Source organism: Cetorhinus maximus, chromosome 11 (genome assembly GCF_964194155.1).
Source record: "Cetorhinus maximus chromosome 11, sCetMax3.hap1.1, whole genome shotgun sequence".
NCBI classification, from domain to species: Eukaryota; Metazoa; Chordata; class Chondrichthyes; order Lamniformes; family Cetorhinidae; genus Cetorhinus; species Cetorhinus maximus.
The window spans coordinates 95,955,878-95,976,938 of NC_135889.1; the positions used below are offsets into that span (position 1 = coordinate 95,955,878).

The following is a 21,061-nucleotide window of genomic DNA, read 5'->3' on the forward strand; positions in this document are numbered from 1 at the left end:
GTATAATGTGGGAAAATGTGAAATTGTTTAATTTGGCAGGAAGAACAAAAGAGAAGCAGATTATCTAAATGATGAGAGGTTGCAGGGCTCTGAGATGCAGAGGGATCTGCAGAGGGTCTTAATGCATGAATTGCAAAAGGCTAGTGTACAAGTGTAGCAAGTAATTAAGAAAACTAATAGAATGTTATCATGTATTGCGAGGAGAATTGAATACAAAAATAGGGAGGTTATGTTTCAGTTATACAGAGCACGAGTGAGACCACATCTGGAGTGCTGTGTACAGTATTGGCCACCTTATTTAAGGAAGGATATAAATTTATTGGAAGCAGTTCAGAGAAACTTTACCAAACTAATACCTGGAACGGGCGAGTTGTCTTATGAGGAAAGGTTGGACAGACTAAGCTTGTATCCGCTGGGGTTTATAAGAGTAAGAGGCGACTTGATTGAAACATATAAGATCCTGGGGCGTCTTGACAGGGTGGATGTGGTGAGGATGTTCCCTCTTGTGGGAGAATCTAGAATTAGGGGTCACTCATAAAAATAAGGGGTCACCCATTTAAAACGAAGATGAGGCAATTTTTTTTTTCTCTCAGAGGGTCGTGAGTCTTTGGAACTCTCTTCCTGAAAAGGCAATGGAAGCAGAGTCTTTGAATATTTTTAAGGCAGAGGTGGATAGATTCTTGGTAAGCAAGAGGTTAATAGGTTATCAGAGTAGGCAAGATACAGATTTTAGGTTACTAACAGATCAGCAATGATCTTATTAAATGGTGAAGGGCTGGATGGTCTACTGGTGCTCCTTGTCCATACGTTCATATGTATTTTTTCACATGGTGGAATCAAGGTCAGCCTTGAGTTGTCAGACTTTTCTGAATCTATTAAGCTTTAGCTAGTATTGTAGATTGGCAATTCTGGTGAAAATTAGCCAGACAACCCTGTCCCAGTGATCCTTTCTGGAAGTCTGTATTGGTGGACATTAATGAGAAAAAAAAATCAGAAAATCATTATGTGGGAATTAAACGTATGAGGCAGAATTTTACATTCCCCGCCCATGGCTTTGCAGAGGGGATTTGGGGGGGGGGGGGAGCGCTGGGGGGCCTGTAAGATGCTTCGGATGGCCTTCCCTACATCCTTCCTCCTGCCCTAACCTCTCCACAATTTTACAATGGGATGGGTAAGGCCTAGGCCAGCTGGCCTGCCCTTGTCCCAATTGGGGCCCTTAAGTAGGCAATTAATGACCACTTAAGGGCCATTTTCCACCCAGCCTCAATGTTTAGGCCTGTGGGGCGTTTCAGGGGTGAAGCCTGGAATGTCACTCTGCGTAGGCCTCAGGTGGGAAGGGCGGGGATGGCTACTTTCAACATCAGGCTTCCCTCACCCCATCCCACAAGGTCTGCCCCCACGGGTGCTCCCTCCCACCTCCTACTTCCAAGTTCTCCACCAACATCCACAGCCCCCTCTTCCCACTCCACTTCCTGCCCTGAGACTCCCCCACACATACCTAGTCTTGGGACTTAAGACTCTGGGAACTGCTTGTAGTCCCAGTCCTGTCCACTGCAGCTTCTGGCGCTGCAGGGAACTGCTGGCCAATCAGATTAGCTGGCAGATCTCTGAGGTGGACTTCCTTCCTAGTGAGCGGCAGAAGTCCCATCCCCAGCCAATTGATGCTCCTTGAGAAATGCACAAAGTACATATTCATTCATGTTTTTGGAATGTCTAATGACCGTTCAGCCACTGGAAACCATTGTTCCTTACTTATTCTCTCTAACCTCTCTATCAAGCCTCCTCTTGACTTATTTGCTCTAATGAGGACAATGCCCAGCCCTCCAGTCTACCTATCCACCTGTACTCCCTCAAACCTGGAAGTATTCCAGTAAAACTCTTCCATACCCTCTCTAAAGCCTTCATATTCTTTCTAAAGTACGGTACCCAGAATTGGACAATACTCCAGCTGAGACCAAACTAGTGATTTTATATAAGTTTAGTATAACTTCCTGGTTTTTATATTCTATGCCTCTATTTATAAAGCCCAGGGTCCCATATGTTTTATTAAACTGTCCTGCCACCTTCAAAGATTTTTTTTTGTAGGGCGTTGCTGGCAAGGCACAAATGCCCCAATTCTCTCTGTTCTTGCACTCTCTTTAAAATTGTACCTTTTAGCTTATATTGCCTTTCCTCATTCTTCCCACCAAAATGTATTGCCTCACACTTTCCTGCTTTGAATTTCATCTGCCCTGTGTCCACCCATTCAACCAGTCTGTCCATATCCTCTTAAAGTCTATTACCTTCCTCACTGTTTACTAGTTCCAAGTTTTGTGTCATCTGCAAATTTCAAAATTGCACCCAGTATCCCCAAGCCCAAATCATGAATGTACAACATAAAGAGCAGTTGCCCTAGTACTGAATCCTAGGGAACACCACTGTATTCCTTCCTACAATCTGAAAAACAGCCATTCATCACAACTCTGTTTTCTATTCCTCAGTCAATTTTATATCCATGTTGCTACTTTCTATTTTAACCTAAGGGCTTTAATTTTGCTAACAAATCTAATATGTGGTATTTTATCAAAATCTTTTGGCCGAGCTCCCAGCTTCACAGAGCAGGCAGCTTCACTTCAGCTTCACTGAGTTGACAACTGCTCCTGGCTTTTTTGAGCCCCAGCTCCTCAGCAGCACTGAGCAGCTATTGTCCTTCAACTTGGTGCTCCCATTGCTCCCCCAGCTGTTCCAACACTCATGTTGATACGCCCCTGCCATTTCCTCAGCCAGTCTAAACTTGTCACGGGGGCTTGTTTTCGTGCCGCTCTCAGGTCCTGTGGTCGGGCTTCCAAGCTAAAACCCTGGTCAACTGGTCATTCTTTCCCCAAGCGCCAAAGGGAACCTGGAGCACAGCCAATCCCCTTTATATGCCCCTTTTTATGTTATACCCAACTCGCCTAACTCCTTAATCATATAGGGAGCTCTGTTTTTGGTTACTCTCCCTTTCCCTCTCGTAGGCATGTACTTAAGTGTTACCTGAGCCATCTCCTCTTTAAAGGCCATCACTGCTCTATTGCATTTCTATGTTGTATATATATATATATATATATATATATGTACTACAACAACGTCTACAGCCCCGATGTTGTAAATTGAGTTCTCGTTGTCCAGACTGAGCAGCCAGAGTTCCAGACCTGAAAGGCCAGCTTTTTAAAAATCGGAACTGTCAGCCTAATAGTTCTAATTCTTTTAAAAAAAACTGGTCTTTCAGGTCACCTTCACTGGCAGTTGCTGTGCCGCTGCTCCAAACTTTGGGCAGCTTCATTGTTCCGAAGCCACCAAGCTGCCCTGAGGTCAGCAGCAACAGTTATTGTTTGCAGCAGCTATCACAAGAGTGCTGTGGGTTGAAAATCTGGCCAGAAAAAAGTAAATTAAATCCCTGGAGTCATTTTAGAGCTTATAAGGTGCTTTGGCGGGGAGGGGGGTCGGTGGGGGGGTGGGGGGGGTGGGGGGGTGGTGACTTATAAGGTTTAGTACCGCAAAATTAAATACTTGTCAATATTCTCTTTTGAATTTAAACCTACATATTTAGCAGTCTAAATTTTCATTATACCCTAAAGTAGATTCAATTCTGATGACATGCTGTGTTGATGTACCAGGGGTTTGAGAACTGTAGGCTTCATCAAAATAAATGTAAGAAACTAAAAACCACGAGTGATGCAAAACAGGGTGTTGACTCACCAGCGCATGTTTTATCATTCTTGCAAAGTCTGGGAATGAAATCCCTATTTGTCACTAGGAGATCGCTTAAAGGAAGGTTTACAAATCTCTACTCTATCCTAGGTTCACCCCACTCTGCCAAATGGCCTACTCCTGCTTCTAATATGTATGTTTGTATGTCATTCTGGATAGATGAGATGAGCTGCACTAGGTGGGCTTTGTCATCCATAATTATTTTGCAAACAGAGAGTGGAATCATGGCTGGAGTTCTGCTTATTTTGTTGCTAATGCAAGTTTAATGTGAGTAGGCTTTGTAGGGTGAAATTGCTAGAGCAGGAGTGCCTAATGGGCTCATAGTGAATCAGTAACCTGTTTAACACTGCAAATGAGTCTTTTCCATTAACTTCAATATTATCCTTTTGTCTAGTTAACTACTGTCGCACCCTAACATGGTGTTTTTGAGTTTTTTAAGGTATTGAAATATCGTGATAAAGTTATGTTGCATAGTAGATATTAAAAATGTATTGTGTTGAGAAGCAGCAACCAGCAGAGTCTTCAGACTTGCTGATCAAGAAAACACAGATACAGTTGTGAGCCATTCAGTTTTTGTCCTCTGGCCTCTTAAAAGTTGTGTAGCGCAAATACACCTGACGAGTCCAATGCTTCTCAGTGACTGTGAACACCTACATTGTTCAATGATTCCACCTTATTTGCTCAGGGGTCAGTTGATCTTTCTACCCGGTGAGAATCCAATTACACCACTTCTATGAAATAATTATATGGAATAATATCATGCACTCAGGCACGGAGAAAGTCTTCTATTCTTCTACAGAATGGAAAAGATCTGGTGCAGTTTATCTGGGTTGCAAGTATTGAATCTTTCCCCCAAATATGAATTTACTGTCACTGTGTCCATATGATGCAATGTGCAGAACATGTTAATGAGTCATGAGAGCCTAAGCAGTCACCGAAATCAGTGTTATCACCTGCACAGTGTTATAAATAACAAATGGGATATTTTCCTGTCAAATTAATGATGGCTAGGATTTTATGGCCTCTCCCGCTTGGCGGGATATTATGGTCCCGCCGAACTGAATGGAGATTTAAACGGCTTGCTACATCCGCCGGGGTGGAGACACGCCGTGGTGGGGCCATACAATCCCAGCCAATATTGCACGATACTGTTAAAATAAAATTTGTACTCTCTGATTTGATTACGAGTTACATTGGGATCAGCTATATGGCACAAACAAACTAATACTGCATTACATCATTGCTGCTATTAATATTAATGACCTGTGCTGTATCAGGTGATATTTGCAACCAGATGCCAACAATGGGTGTTATCATTTTACTAGGACCTTTCAGTAATTGTCTGGTGAATTGATTGGTGAATCTTGAAAGGGAAAAAAGATCATGCGTGATTGAGGGGTAGGGTTTTAAGTGGGGGGTGGGGTGGGGGGGTTGGGGGAATAAGGGGCCCGGAAATAGGGGAAGCACTAGGGCCCATGATTCCTCATCCTGCGTGGGATATAATATTCCATTTTTTAACTTAAATTCTTAGGTGCAGCACAACTTGAAGTTCATTGCCACATGCCGGAATTCAAAAAGAACTGCTGAACTTGATCAAACTCCAGGTCTCAACCTCTCATGAAGTGCAGTTTTCAGATGAACTTAACGATGTTACATTCTTATACACAACTGAAATCCTACATATCAATATTTAAATATATAATTTTGTAAATGTGCAGCTGGGCAGAATTTGCACCCATATGCTTAGTAAAATCTCATTTCTGTCTGCAGAGGTACTAACACAAGTTAAAAGCTCCCTGAAATGAATTAATCAAGGAAGCAAACCACTTTGTTCCTTGGATCAAAAGATTCTATATACACTTCAATTAAAAATACAACAAGCCATTCAAACATTTGGCACAGTTTCTGCTGTCCAATTTTCTATTCAGTGACTTTGAAAATAATTTCTGAACTTGAATTGCATAAAACATTTGTTGAATCATAGAAGAGCCAGATAAGTTTACAGGCTGTTTGGCCCAACTGCTTTTTAAAACCATATAAAACTAATGCTAAGATCTCAGCATGTCATTTAGTTTTATAACTAATATTCATTCTAGCTGACTCTCTCCATTACTACAAATCCTCAGTTCCAAAAAGTACAAAGCATTTTAAAGGAAGATTCTGCATTTAAAAACATGGGGGTCATTTTTAACTTGCCACTAGAGTGTAAAACCAGTATTGTGGGTTTTTTAAAATTCATTCACGGGATGTGGGCATTGCTCTTTACGTCAACATTTATTGCCCTTGAGAAGGTGGTGCGGTCCATGTAGCATAATCACATCCATAGTGCTGTTAGGAAGGGAGTTCCAGGATATTGATCCAGGGAAGGAACGGACACCCATTATAGAATCTGTCTCATTTTCTTTTTTTGTTCCTGATGTGATTGCTGTTGATTGGAGCTTGCTGTGCACATCTTGGCTGCAACATTTCCCTCTATTACAACCATGACTACAGTTCAAAACCCACTTATTTGGCTATGAAGCACTTTGGGACTTCCTGAGACCATAAAAGGTATGAAATAAATGTAGAGTCTTTCTTTAAAATTCTTTACACTTAATAGATATGACCATTAGTATGAACAGGGCAGTTCTGCTAGATTGAACATCAATGCTAAGATTAACAAATAGGGTAAGATTTTAGTGTTAGTTTTAGTTGTGGGCCAATTAACCTGTCTTATAAACATCTACGGGTCTTCTTTGGTTCAATAAATGTGGCTGCATTTACCCAATTCCGATTCAGAAACTAATTCCAATGTCACCGAATAGAAGTTGAGACGGCAGGAACTGTGACAAATGTTGGAATGGCTTTTGTTGTATCATTAAGTTGCATGCAAAATCTTTTGATCCAAAGAACAAAGTGCTTTGCTTCCTTGATTGATTAATTTATGAGAACGTTTTAATTGTGTTTTTGAACTTCTGCAGACAGAACTTTTTTTGTTAAGTATTTGGGTGTGAATTTATGTCCTCACATTCTGGAATCACGGTCCAAGTTAAGTAAATAATTTAGTCATAATTTTCCCCCATTTTAAAACCTGAATCATTCCAATAAAAAGTTAGATGAAGAAATGGAGGTGTAACAGGTTTGAGGAGCTGTTTTTGTGTTCGTATGTCTGCAGGTGATGATTATATTTAGCCAACAAATGACATTCAGTATTAAAATATTGTTTAAAATATTTATAAGCATCCTTAATAATTGATATACCACAGATGAAATTACACATCTAGTCGATTCCCTTGACATTTTGACAGGGACAAACACATTAGTCACATGAATCTTCAGATCCTTTGCCAATCAATTCTTTGAAAATGCAGTCTTTGAAGCTGACTATTAGCTATGCAAATTGTCCGCTTTCTTAAAGTTGACTGAGGAAACGATGGGCAGAACTTTTCGTACCATGGGCAGGCACGCGCCCAACCCGAACGGGAGTGAAATAGTGCACGTCAACGTCAGACGAGTGTCCTGATATCATCGCGCACTCTCACGATATGTCACTCGGCGGACAAGAGGTGGCGGTGTGCTCACCGACAATTAAGGGGCCTATTAAGGCCCTTAATCAATTAATTAAATTGAATTTTTCACTGCCCATCCAACTGTCCTGTTGGGCGGCCTTTGCATTTTTAATGAAACCTCATTCACGGGCGGGATGAGGTTTCAGACAGTCAATAAAAAAACCAATAAACCTTTTTAAAACTCATTTTCCACATGTCCCTGTCAGAGTCACATGTGGGGCCATGATTTCCTTATTTTTGAATTCTTTATTTTTCAGGTTAGAAATCTTCAGCTCCCTGAGGCAGCTCTGCGCCTTCAGGGAGCTTTCACTAAGCGCACCCCAGCGCATGCGCACACTTCAGCGCTTGCGCTCCTCCCACCCCCACCCTGGTAGCAGTGAGGTTATCAGCGCGCATTTCACGCTGGCTGGCCATTAATTGACCAGCCAGTGTGAGATCGTTGTCGGGGCCCGATTGCCAGCGGTGGACCATCGCAAGGCTGCTCCCGGCCTGTCCCTCCGCGCCCGCCCGAGGGGAAAATCCTCCCCAATGTGAGTTAGATATTCAAACTCAAAAAGGAAAAGAAGGTAGAATTGTTCATATGTGCAACATTAGTCAGAAAAAGTGCAACATTGGCCAGGATTTTCCCGTTGGCGTTTTGGGGGCGGGGCCCGCTCGCCGACGAGAAAATGACACGGGATGACGTCGGGAGGAACCCCTGATGTCATCCCGGTCCCTTTAAATCTTCAGGAAGGCGAGCGGACAGCGAAATCAGCTGTCCGCCCGCCGACCTGTCAATGGCCAATTAAGGCCATTGACAGGCTAATTAAGATTGTTAACAACCTGTCCGTCCAACCTTAAGGCTGGTGGGCAGGCCGGGAGCCCCAGCGGGATCCTGATTATACATGAAACCTCATCCACTGGCGGGATGAGGTTTCATATCCGTTTTTAAAAAGTTTCATAAAGTTTATGTGTTTCTTATTAACATGTCCCATCTGGTACGACATTGTCACATGAGGGGAACAGGTTAATAATTTTAATATTTTTCTATTTTTGGAGTTTTTTTTACCTGTCAGTAAACTCCCTGAGACAGCACTTTGCCTCAGGGAGCAGTGCGCTGTTTCGTGCGCATGCGCGAAAGAGCGCACTTTGACAGATGGGGAATCCCTCCCTCCCTGCACAGGAAGCGCATAGCGCTTCCCATCGGGCAGGCTGCTGGGCAGGCCTTAATTGGCCCGCCCACTCAAAATGGCAGCGGGCTCCGTTTCGGCAGCAGAGTTTGGCTGCCCGCCCGCTGCTGAGCTGGTGGGGCCCGCCCACCCACCAAGGGCAAAATTCTGCCCATTTTATTTGCATAATATTTGCAGTCAGCTGTAAAGCAAAAGTGCTTGCTGCTGCCCTAAAAAAAGGTTGTCCATACAGTTCTATTAATCTCTTGTGGCATGGATTTCTCCTTTTCTAATCTTAGTTTGAGTCTAGTGCCAAGTTAAGGTCGGAAGGTATCCAACAACAGCAATGCTATTAAGCAGGGTAAGCCACCATTCACATTGAAGTATTCTCACATGCAGCAAACGAGGCGGTAAAATGCACTGATTATTCTTCAGTTTTATAAATTTTACAGAGAGTGAAATAAATGAATGAGCTATATATAGTAGAAGCTGAAATATAAAAAAACAGACTTAAAAAATTATATTAAAAAACACTGAATCTTTTTCAAGGTGGAAAAATAATTACACAAATATAAAATTATTTTTCTAGAACCAGAGAGGTGTTTCATCAGATATTACGTGATTAATTAGGACATTGTTAAAAATCCAGTTACATCTTGTTAATAAGCAACAACTTTTTTGGGGGTTTTCAATTGTGATATGACGGTGTTAAGGGGGAAGTTCTGATTAGTTCAGTGTTTTCTAATTGATTGCAATCTGGGAGGTTTTCAACTGGACACCCTGTGAAGAAGTGTAGAAGCACTGACAGCAACTTATGGATTTTCATGTTAAACTGCACATGTGTGGACTCCAGAAGTTGTTGTCAGTTCCAGAGGAGTAATGGCAGAAAATGCTGACAGTTTCATGATTATTACCATTGCAAAATCCAGGCTATCATTTTATTTAACATTGCATTTTTGATTTTTTTTTCCCCATAAGACTGAGTTGAAACTTGCAAATCCTGTTGGCTCAGGAGGCTAAAGTTTCTTTGGATTCAATGACAGTGTAAGGGTTAAGTGAAATTTAAGTTTACTTCAGAAATTTCAACGTGGGTTTTAGTTTGCAGAATCACCGAACTGTTACCGTACAGAATGAGGCCATTCAGCCCATTGTGTCTGCACCAGCTCTTCCAAATAAGCAATTCACCTAGTGCCATTCCCCCGCCTTCTCCCCATAACCCTGCACATTCTTCCTTTTCAGATAACAATCCAATTCCCTTTAGAAATCCTCAACTGAAGCTACCTCCACCACACCCTCAGGTAGTGCATTCCAGACTGTAACCATTTGCTGCATGAAAAGCTTTTTCCTCATATCGCTGTTGCTTCTTTTGCCAATTACTTTAAACATGTGCCCTCTGGGTGTTCAGCATTGCCTGCGGCAAGCATTGCCAGTAATAGAATCCACCTAATTATACATCCATTTAAATGAATGGAAGGAAAGCTGGGATGTTTAACGCCCAGGTGGTTATGACGAAAACGTTTCCCTTCAGTTTCACAAATCAGCAGATAATTTAATTGAGGCCATAGTAATGAATGTATATATAATTAAAACCTCAGCAACATTGATTGTCATTATGTCTGTTTTTGAACAAGATTTAATGTGATACGTTGTATATTTAAAGTTATAAAGATCAAAATATCAAAAATCATCACACACTACGGAAATAAATGCTGACCAAAATTTGAATGCTTTAAAGCTGCTTTGGAAGATTATTTCTTACCATAAGAAATAATAACATAAATAATTACACTGAATTAAGAATAATGACAAACAACAATGCAAAGCCATAGGAGAATCACATAAAATGTATGAAACTGAATGTAAGTTCAAAATGGTAAATAAAAATGAGAAAAACCAACTTGCAAGCACAATTAGGAAGAGCGCAAATAAGTGTTTTGAATACATTTATATTTAAAAAACTAGAGGGAAAATATGTATCTTCAATATAGCAGTGAAACTGAGAGATGGAAGCAATATGCATGACAGAATGGTGATGAATCTCAACTCATGCTTCAGCAAGCTTGTCCAATGAGCAGCTGAGCATTAGGGCAAAATCTTTCCACGGGGGTGGGTTCCAAGGTGGGACCGGGAGAAATTTCATGGGGGCTGGCTGGGCCAATGCTTTTCTGCCTTCGGGTGGTCTTTCTGGAGGTGGGCCATCAGCTGCAGAGGCTAGCCGCCTGGCAGCTGAGGATAGCCAATCTGCATAATTGAGGGCCCTTTGGTGGGCTGATTGGTCGCGCTGCTGGGGTTTTCCCTAATGGTGGACAGACCAGGTGCCTGGAGGTGGCTTGCCAGTGGCTGTCTCAGGGGGCCCACTAGGCCTCCTACACTAAACCCCCTCAACTGGAGCTGCGGTCAACAGGGGGCAAAGCCGCTGCCGTCATCCATCCTGTGGAGGAGTTTCCCCTCCACAGCGGTGGCCTGTAGCTGTGGCCATTGCTTATTGTACTAAATTGTCACCTCTTCAAAGGGCGCATCAAGATGAAGGCGCCCTCTTGTTCACCCTCCGACAGTTTCAGTGCCCAGCTTCGCTGGTGAGGCCATCCTTCTAAGGCTCCAAGCCCTCTGATTGGACATTCTGAACTGGAGAATGGGACTCTTAATTGCTGCGTCTCGGTGGATCTCCCAGGTGGACACTGACAGACGGAGTAGGATCGGAACCCGGAAATGGTCCTGATTCACGCCCATAGCCAAAGAACAGATGATTCTGCCCCAGCGAATTAAAAAGTCCCAGGTTTAATCTTGGGAAATGCTTAGGTGGTTTCAAATATTGGCAGAATGCGACTGTACCTCAGTGGTAGGAGAGGCACAATGGAAAATCATTTAAATTTGCTCCCCTGAAATTGAATAGATCGTCATTTAGTGTGTAAACATGGTTTTGGATTGTGTTCTTTCATTTCTGGAACCTAGATTCAAGTTCAATTTAGATTAACGGGATAAGGAATTTCTCTTCCACAAGTTGTAAAAATCTTGAATGAAATTTGTTTAGACTGTATCAGATCAATTTTTAGCAAACAAGGGTTAACAGAACAAAATTGAACAGTTTGAGACTAACACCAAATTGGTAATGCCACCTAGCATGCCTACAAAATAGCAAGTTGGAGAAATAGAAATAGATAATGTGAAGTATATCACAGCAATGCATGCTTTGTGAACAAATGAAAATTGTTGTAAACCATCTCCTTGAATACCCTTTAGGTACATTTTTTAGGGCATAGTTTTAATGCACATCTAGCAGCACTGAACTGATCTGGGATAGCCTGATATTGACATGAGTAGATAGCAAAGTGAAAAACGGTCTAATTTGCATACTGGTATTTCCTACCTTGATTAGCACAAGCCATAGTAATGGGGGAAGAAATCGTACAAAAAGTTTAACAAAAAATTGCAATATTCATAATATTTCATGCCATTGTTTAAAGCCTTAAAGTTTCATTAAAATTGTTCATGAATATTCAGAAGGTATTTTGAGTTATTTTTGGCTAGAGTGATCAATATTGGGAAGTACGGAAGTACCCACCATAAGGTAGTGCAGTAGGAGAATCTACATCGACGCATGTTCCATTAATCATGTTCTTTCCATCTGGACACAAACATGTCACACCAGTAGGGTTCAGCAAACAAAGCCAATCACAGTTCCGTTTGCTGCAAGGATTTGGTACTGTGGAACGGAAAGAAAGCACCCGTTACTAACAGCCTAAATGATTCAAAGCATTCTGACGCATTCTATTCATACTTTGTTTTGTTAAGTTAAACTGTTACTCACAGTCTTGCTGTTTGTACTGATGGAACACCACTGTAGCTGAGGCATCATTGAGACCCGATACCAGGTATTCAAGGTGAGCGTGTCCAAATTTGTGAACTTTAAAAACGCGACTGTTGGTGTGTGTCATTCCATAAATATAATCTTCAAAAACATCAATGCTGAATGGACTTAGGAGACCTCCAAAGAAAAGTTTGCATTCTTAAATATTTACTAACGTGGAAAAGGACATCGTTAAATTAACTATCAGTGCCTAGTTTTACTTTTGAAATCAGAAAAATTAATGAATTAAGAAAGTGAAATTTGTGCTACCTTGTTTAATGCTGGCAACAGCAACAGGATTACTGCCATCAAAGCGGACACTGCCTACAAGCGAAAGCTTGGCATCTGCCCAATATAAACGTTGGTTGAAATGATCAAGAGCCAGCCCTAAGGAAAGGAAAAAAAATACATATTTAAAAATGATTACTATAATTGTAGTATTAACATTTTTCTGTTTATGGATATATTTTCCATGACTTTCTTCATTGTTAGACTGTCCAAGGTTTGCTTTTAATTTTAGAGGCATGTATCTTCCTTTCTTGGGATTAACAGAAACAGAAAAAAAAACTCATTGTTAATACATATTATTCTGAAGATGTATGATTAAAAAAAGCTAAATACAGATTGTTAAATATATGATTTAAAGGGGCAAAATATATTCTCCAGAAAAATCTGTATTTGATTAGAATTATCAGCGTCATTCACATATTCAAGTTAGATTAAAGGGCCGAAAGATTTATTACAGTTTAACTTCCTCTCCTGGCACTGACAGGAACAATATGGTTGCAATGCAGCAAAATCAATAAAGTACCAGGATATTTGATGTGCCCTCATTTAACTGGAGTATGTGGACGTAGGGCACGACTGGAGTTGCATTGGGTGCTTTAAAGATCCTGAGACAAGGTCCCACCCCGCACTTTCTGGGCCTTAAGGTCAGTATCAATGTTAAAAGGGCAGATCAAATGGAAGCCCATGGGAGACCTAGAAAATCCTTGTTCTCTGAGGGTAATGAATGCTTACAGTGCTCACATATATTAAAGATTCTACCTCCTGTGAATGAGTTTGTGCCAATTAGCAATGTCTGGGTTGGCAATACTACCCAAACAGCAGTCTGGACAATCATGCCAAGGAGAGAGTTGGTAAGAGGCAAGTACTGTGGTGCCAAACAGTAGGTGGAAGAACAGAGAAAAAAAAACATTGTGCACATGAGGGATGATGTTGTGGGAATAGGATGGTCATATAAAAATGAACATGGTTACTATTATGTAAAAAATACCAACAGTATTCAGCAATTGTCCAGATTATCTGAAAGATTAAAAATAAAGACATATCTTGAAAAAAAAAACAGCCTGTCCTTCAGACTCATCATGCCTAACAGCAGTTCAGGAATGAGTAGCAGTAAACTATGAGGACAATATACCCCCGTACTTCAACCAGTACTATTAGGGGGCACAAAGTCCCCTTAGAGTTAGTTACATGAAATATATATTGTTGCAAATTCTGCAGGCACCAGGAAAGCCATGGAGAATGCTCAGGCACAGTGATATTCAGGAGCTAAGTGTGAACAGTGAAGCAGACAACTGGGCCAGGCCTTAGGTCCATTACCAAGGAAGAGAACAAGGATCAGTCAGGGTTCTGGCAAGTGTGAGTATATGGAAATTGCATGAAGACCAGGTTTGGCTGTGACACTCCTGTAATTGGTAAGGCATCTGACTAGTACTGTCTTGGCTGTTTGTGAAAATTGACAGTAAATGAGACACTGAAGCATTGCTAGCGCTGAAGGAACCACACCTATAAAGAACCATAGAACCATAGAACACTACAGCACAGAAAAACAGGCCATTCAGCCTTTCTAATCTGTGCCAAAATATTATTCCGCTAGTCCCATTGACCCGCACCTAGTCCATTGCCCTCCAGACCTCTCCCATCCATGTATCTATCTAATTTATTCTTAAAACTTAAGAGTGAGCCCGCATTTACGTCAAGGAGGAAGAAATTAAAAAAGAATACAAACCTGCGAAGAAGTTCAAAATAATGTGTTGCCAAAATAATACCTTTTTAAAGTACAGAATGCAGTCAGTATATACACCACGAGTACGAGACACATATAAATACTAAAAGTGTCTTCTAGTCCCAGTAATAATGCAACTACACTAGAGGAAGTGTTACAGTAATGAGGTTTATAAGATTATTTTGCTTTGGGACTGTATTTTTAAAGTAAGGGTAAAATAAAGGGGGTCATGTGACCTGTTCTGAAGTTTGCCTAACAGTAAACCTGGATGGTTAGATTGTTAGCGATCAAAGGAAGACTTAGATTGTTTTACTGAGAAGAAGGTGCAAGGCATTTATGCTTGGAGACAATGGCAGCAGTCTGTGTATTGACAGTGGTGACTCTGGGTGGAATCATCCCAGATTTCCGCTAAGTTTGGTAGCGGGCATGAAAAAAACTCATTTTACCCGTCGGCTGCAGTGGCGGGTTTTCACGCTGTACTGCCGCATTTCCGGCGCATCCCACCTCATTAATAATGCATTCACGGGAAACAATCCGAATTGCTGGCGGGCACGCTCGGATTTGCCCGCCATGCCTTGACCTCAGCACTTCCTCGCTCCGGGCGCCAAATTTAAAGCAGACCAGGCGCGGCCTACTTCATGTCTTCAGACCAGGACTGCTCTAGGCGACAGGTGGCCCCAAAAGCAAAGAAGACAGCAGCCCCCAAATTTAGTGACACCTCTCTGGAGCTCCTGCTGGATGCAGCGGAAGGCCATTGTGATATCCTCTACCCCCACCCACCCACTGATTACACTCCCATGCAGCACCTGTGCCCGTCCAACACGAGGCTCCGCTCACTTTCAATTTCAACAACCCTGGTAGTCGTCAAGTTTCTGATCAGCTCCCCTGTCCTTTCCCCTTCCCCAGACACCTATGTCCTTTTCCCCACACTGTCAACACCTTCCACTGCTCCACCATCACCTACCAACCATAACCCTTGTCTTTCCAGGATGTCCAGGTGAACATGCACGTTCCCTACCTTCCTGAGAATCTCACCCCCATTCACATTGACCTCTCCAACCTGGTCCTTCCCACCCCCAGGGTTCGTGTCTGCCTTTGAGTCCCCACCAACCACCCTTGCCATCCCTTCTACTGGCTACCGACACACCCTCACCCTCTCACCCTTCTGGCTCCCTCTGCCCACTCACACTCACCAGTCCCTCCTACCTCGCCCGCCCTCAGTTTTCTCCCCAAGGAGGCAGTCATTGACTGCACAGAACCCTCGCTTGCACCTGGACACCTCCCCTTACCCCCTCCTCCCCCCAAATACCTTCTCCAACTCCAAAATCCCTCCTCCGCCTGGACACCTTCCTCCCCACCCAGGACATCTTCCCAACCCCGGACATCTTCCTCCCTCCGAACTCCTTCCCTCCACCAAACTTCCTCCCTTACACCTACCTCCCAATCTGCAGCATTCTCCCCGTTACACCCTCCTCCCCCTCCCAACCTTACCCCCACAACAGCTTTGCCCCCCCTCCCAACCTCACACCCTAACACCTTCACCACCCCCTCCCCACCCTGGCACACCTTCCTCTCCCAGTCAAATCTAGACCTTCCTCTCCTATTTACAGCTAGACCTTCTGCATTCCCCCTTGCTGATCATCCATAGCAGCCCTTGGCCAAGACCGTGATGTTTAGAAGCCGACCCAAGGCATCAACAGAGACCTCCCACCTTCCATGAGCTGCTTCGCAGCGGAGCCATATCCATGAAAATCCATCCAACATGCGATGCACGTGTTCCTCCAGGGTCAGCTAGCTGTAGGGCTCCAGCATCTTCCTCTCCTTGGATGTCCGTGATCTGAGCAAGGGCCTAACGGTAAGTCCTGACTTCTGCACGTCACACTTGTCCAGACATGTTCTGGGCCAGCAAAGTTTCCTGCCGGCATGAAACCAATTTCTGCCCCTCATGTGAAATTGTTCCCCCGCCCCCTCGCCATGATGCCCATGAGACCAGATGATTCAGCCAGTCTCCCAAAACCCCAGAAGGTGTTGAAAGTATCAGGTTATAAAGAGTAGTGCTGTAAACTGTCCATTTACTTCCAAGGTGAAAGAGAGCTGGGGTCAAGAATAGCTAATCAGCATTTCTACCTGAAAGCAAGGCTAATGCGTTTTACATTACCAGAGGGAAGAGTGTGGAGGAAGCCATTTTTAAGATCAGGTTACAGGCTTCCATACAAATTAATGAATATCACAGACAGTAGTTGTGTGTGACCAGCAGACAGAAGAGCTTGCTTGGCTTTGCAAACTATCACAGCTGGATGTGGGAGGGAGACGGTCTCTCATCAAAGAGATGCATCCTGGACCCATCATTCCCAGGATTCTGGAAAATTCGTCTTGGCATGGCCAGAAGGGAAGAATCATTAGGATAGGCTTTACTGTTGGTAGTGGCTTTAGGAAACAATATGAAAACTAAGGGAAGTGCCTAAAGGTAGTCACTCAAAGGTACTACTTGGTAAAATAGGGAAAGGTGGATCCATTGGAAGCCAGGAGCAAATGTGGACTGTTTACTATAAGGACTGTAATCCTGTGGAGAGTGTGATGCATGATAAATATAAAAGAGGAACATTCCTTTCTGTGGTTTAAAGTTTAAGTGGCCTACAAACAGTGTGTTTAGTTATTAGTGTTTGAGTCATTTGTTACAGTAAAAATCTTAAAACATGAAGTATTGTTGTGTCATCCTTTTCAGTTATTAACTGGATGTCTGAATTTCATTTTAAATGTTATCAGTCTCTACGGAGATCGTAACAACAGTCAACCTGGCATTCAATGATGTCATGCCAGGTGGCAGTCCAAAGATTCCTGGTATCAGCATCATTATTTGTGCACAGTGGTCCCTGATCTGAACTGATTGCTTGTTGTCTGTAGGCGGAGTTTATTTTCAGTTGAAGGTTAGGGAAGAGGCAGGAGTGAGGTTAGCGTACAGCTTTCCTTCTTAAAGAGTGAAGCTGTTATTTTAATATTATTGAACAGGAAACTGGAAATGACTGAACAAGTGGCAAATCACCACTTTAAAGATCCTTGTTTGTAGATGCTTACTAGAATGATGTCAAGGACAAGAAACTATTGGTGTGAGGAGAGACCTGGGTTACAGGGACTATTTCCACTGAATAATAAAAGGCTAAGAGGAGATTTAGTAGATTTATTTTAAATTATGAAGAGTTTTGCTCGGGTTAATGATCTGTCTGGGGAATCCGTGACAAACGGTTATTAATTTGAAATAATTGCTAAGAGAGTGGAAAGTTCAGAGAAATCTTTTTATACAGAGGGTTGTTGGAGCACAAAATGCCTTGTGACGCAAAATGTTGAGCCAGAGATTATTACGTTTTTTTTTAAGGGAATAAACAATAAATACTTGAAATAGGGGACAATGCAACGTTATGTGAACAGTGCAGCACAGTTGAATTAGCTTCAGATTGTTCCTTAAAAGAGGACATATGGTTTTATAGTTAGAAGTGGGGGAATGAAATGTCCACTCTGGGACATAAGGAACTTCACATACACCAGAACTTTACACTGCTTAGCAAGAGGCGATCAACAGATTAAATATTGTTTTAAAAAAAACACAAAAGAAGTGAGATCAGGTCAGGAAAAAGTTTAGCCACAGGTTATCTGGCATGGTAAGAGGACCAATATTTCACTGTTATCAAATAGATGGACAAATTAATCATGCCACGCTTTTCTCTCACCATGTAAGACTATTACTAAAACTACGACTGAAGCTTCATGACAAGCCTCACAAAAATTTATTTCCAAGCCCACGCTAAAACAGGGCATATTGTTTTTCATATAAAATCGAAACTGCTATTGTATTATTATTTGGATGTGAGATCCTCTAATCCAATCATACAAAACAACCTGTGTGCAAGAGGCACATTTGCTTCCTCAAACACGCTGCGGATGGACAGTAGACAATTGGTTATCACTAAAAGTGCTCTTGAAACATGCATGATCTCACCACTACTGCTTGAATTGTACAATAAAGCAACACATAACAGGATGGACCATTAACTCAATCTCAACAAGCTATGCTCAATGTCTTATTGCCTGATAACAAAGAGTCAGTGGACCAGAGTAAAACTAAAAGCCTTCATAAAACTCCAGGTTAGTATCATCATTGCCCTATTATTCTTCTTTCTCCAACCCACTCACTCACTTACACATGAATACAATCTGGAATACCAATATGACACATGGGCCGTAGCTTCTTAGTTCCAGGGTTTTGAATCTGGGGTACTCCAAAGATCTGCTGGGGAAATACCCCCAACCTTGGAAGTTCCCAGGTAAGGATTGCACAGCAGTTGCCTGGGAAGTGCAAACTTCCCACTAGCAATTGCCCTGCACTGGGAATCATCCGAAATTGTGATTTAAATCGCAAACTTCGGATGGTTCTGACTGTGCTACATCAATAAGTGCCCAGAGCAAGTTAGAAGAATTGAAACCACTTCTAGCTTCTGAGTAACTATTGTATAGATCCACACTGACTCCCCATGGGAGTGCCCTCACATCCCCAAACCCCCAGGGGATTCCACCCATCACCTGACTACTCTCCGCACCCCCGACTACTCCCCCTCATGGAACTCCCTCCTCCAGCACAGGCCAACCCCCACCACAGGACACCCCGACACCCCCTCCACACCCAACCCAAAATGGGGTCCTCCCCCCACCCCCCCACCCCACCCTCCACGGGACTCCCCCACCACTCCACAGGACTTCTCCCAACCCCTGTCTACCCCTATTAGGCCCAACCCATCCTGACCTGACCAGACAACCCCGTGACCCCCCAGCCCCCAACCAAGGCCCAGCCCAACCTGACCCACTTTAAGGGGCCCGGCCCAGCCCAACCCCATCCCCACCAAGGCGCGGGCCGGCCCAACAACCCCCACCCCCTTTAAGGCCCAGCCTGACCCAAACCAATCCCACCCCCCTAGGCCTGACCTGGCATGAACCCCCCCTCAAGGTCCAACCCAACACCCCCACCCCCCCCAAAACCCGACCAGACCTGACCTCAAGGTTCAACCCGATCCGACTCCCTCCCCGAAATTTCTCCCCACAAAATCTGCTCCGTCACAAAATCCCCCACCAAAATCCACTCCCTCCCCCCAGCAAACCCCACCCAAATCATAGCCTATTACCTTAGGCACGTACCTTCTCCAAACTTGGCTGGACCTTTAACTTACCTGGTTTATGGCAGCTAGTGCCGTAAAAAAGAGGGTGTGGCCTCCTGGCATCCGACAGAACTGCACTCGACGCTAGGTCTTGGGGACAAGCTGCACTGCTCGGATCTCACCTGGCCTGAGTCGGAAGGTCAGGCGAGACAGGATCAAAAAAATTTTGGATAAGAAAGTAGGAGTGGAGTGGCAATCAGAGTCAGGTTGTCCCTCCGAGGAAGCTCAGGCTCAATGTTTTTCCCCCGCCCCTGGTGAACTGTGCATTGCCTGGCGTTAGAGATGTCCCTTGTGATATATTGGAATGAGCTTGAGGTAGTTAAAAACACAGGGCTATGGTGAACTTGACTGCTATTGGCTGTGCTCTCCTTGTGGCAGAGTTAGCACGTTATCTCTGGCTCCCTGGTGAAGTGGAGTCTGTAAAGGTAATTTTCATCAGATATTCCCAAGTAGTTGTGCCTGTACCCACGCACATGGCTGCATGGGTAAGCGCTGACGGAGCCAATACCCTGTTTCAATTAACGGTGCTTCCAGCCATCATTCCATTCTCTGTTTTCCATCGGATAATCCATCGGTACTCGTTCTCCCAAAATTTTGATTGTAGCAATAAGAATGAGTAAAACCTTCTACAAATAAGCAATCCATTAAAAAACTCACAAAGACTGAACAATTCCGTTGTCACAAGCTCAGAGCTAAATTGGGAAATTAATACCTTTGTTGATTCCTATACGATGAACATTGATTTTTCTATTGAAAGATGTTCTTGCAGGTTTTGTTCAAGAACACAACAGACTAGCCAAAAGATCATCCACATGGAAAAAATAGGAACCTCTGCTTGATTTTCCAGCTCCACGTTTTGGCAGCATCAGCTATGCTGACCAGAAAATCAGCCTGACTGCATTTTACTGCTCTCAGTGATAAACAGACTATTCACGATAGCGATTGGGCTGTCTTTCAAAGATTTCAACCAATCTGTGCACCATTTTGGACACTGAAATTTGAAGGAAACCAGGAAGCTTGTTTTGTCTTGCTATCAACAACCTCCACCTCCAAACCCCACCCCCACCCTCGCCCTATTTACATCTAAACATTTGATCCACCAACTTACCACTAGTTGACTACCAAGACCTTGATTTGGGCAACTGGAGTGCCTGCTGGGAATAGATGATGGCCTTGCTGATAAATGCAGTTCAGGATCAAATGATGTAGCAAAGACCTCAATGCCATATGTGTGTCTACCTGTTGCTACCATCAGTTGCTCAGCCCTGCCACAAATCATAGGTGTTACAAGGAGGTGATCATTTCCAGAAACGTTTAAAGGAATAAGTACAAGCTGCAAGCAGGTCTTATGCACATTTTCACAGCATGTGTACTTTGAGCCTGAAAGACTTTCAATATTTGATCTCATTGCAACTGTCGGCATTGCAAGAAATATTCCCTCCTACAATAAACTGCTACTCCACTTTACTCCTGACCCTTTCACCCGCTTCCTTTTAACATCCTCCTGAATCAGGGTTTACCCACACTCCCATTTAGGATTGCACTTAGAACTGGAAGCTCATTCATTCAATGCG

At 43.2% G+C, this 21,061-nt stretch overlaps 1 protein-coding gene across 1 annotated transcript in view; it reads right to left on the reverse strand.

The window, feature by feature from the left end:
- LOC144686788 (low-density lipoprotein receptor-related protein 1-like) overlaps nt 1-21,061 on the reverse strand; it is a 1,926,687-nt gene that overhangs the window by 69,072 nt on the left and 1,836,554 nt on the right. The window contains exons 79-81 of the mRNA XM_078552493.1: nt 12,543-12,659; nt 12,234-12,410; nt 11,988-12,128 (exon numbers count right to left, since the gene is read on the reverse strand). Of these exons, the coding sequence (XP_078408619.1) occupies nt 11,988-12,128; nt 12,234-12,410; nt 12,543-12,659 (435 nt within the window). The remainder of the gene's footprint in view (nt 1-11,987; nt 12,129-12,233; nt 12,411-12,542; nt 12,660-21,061) is intronic.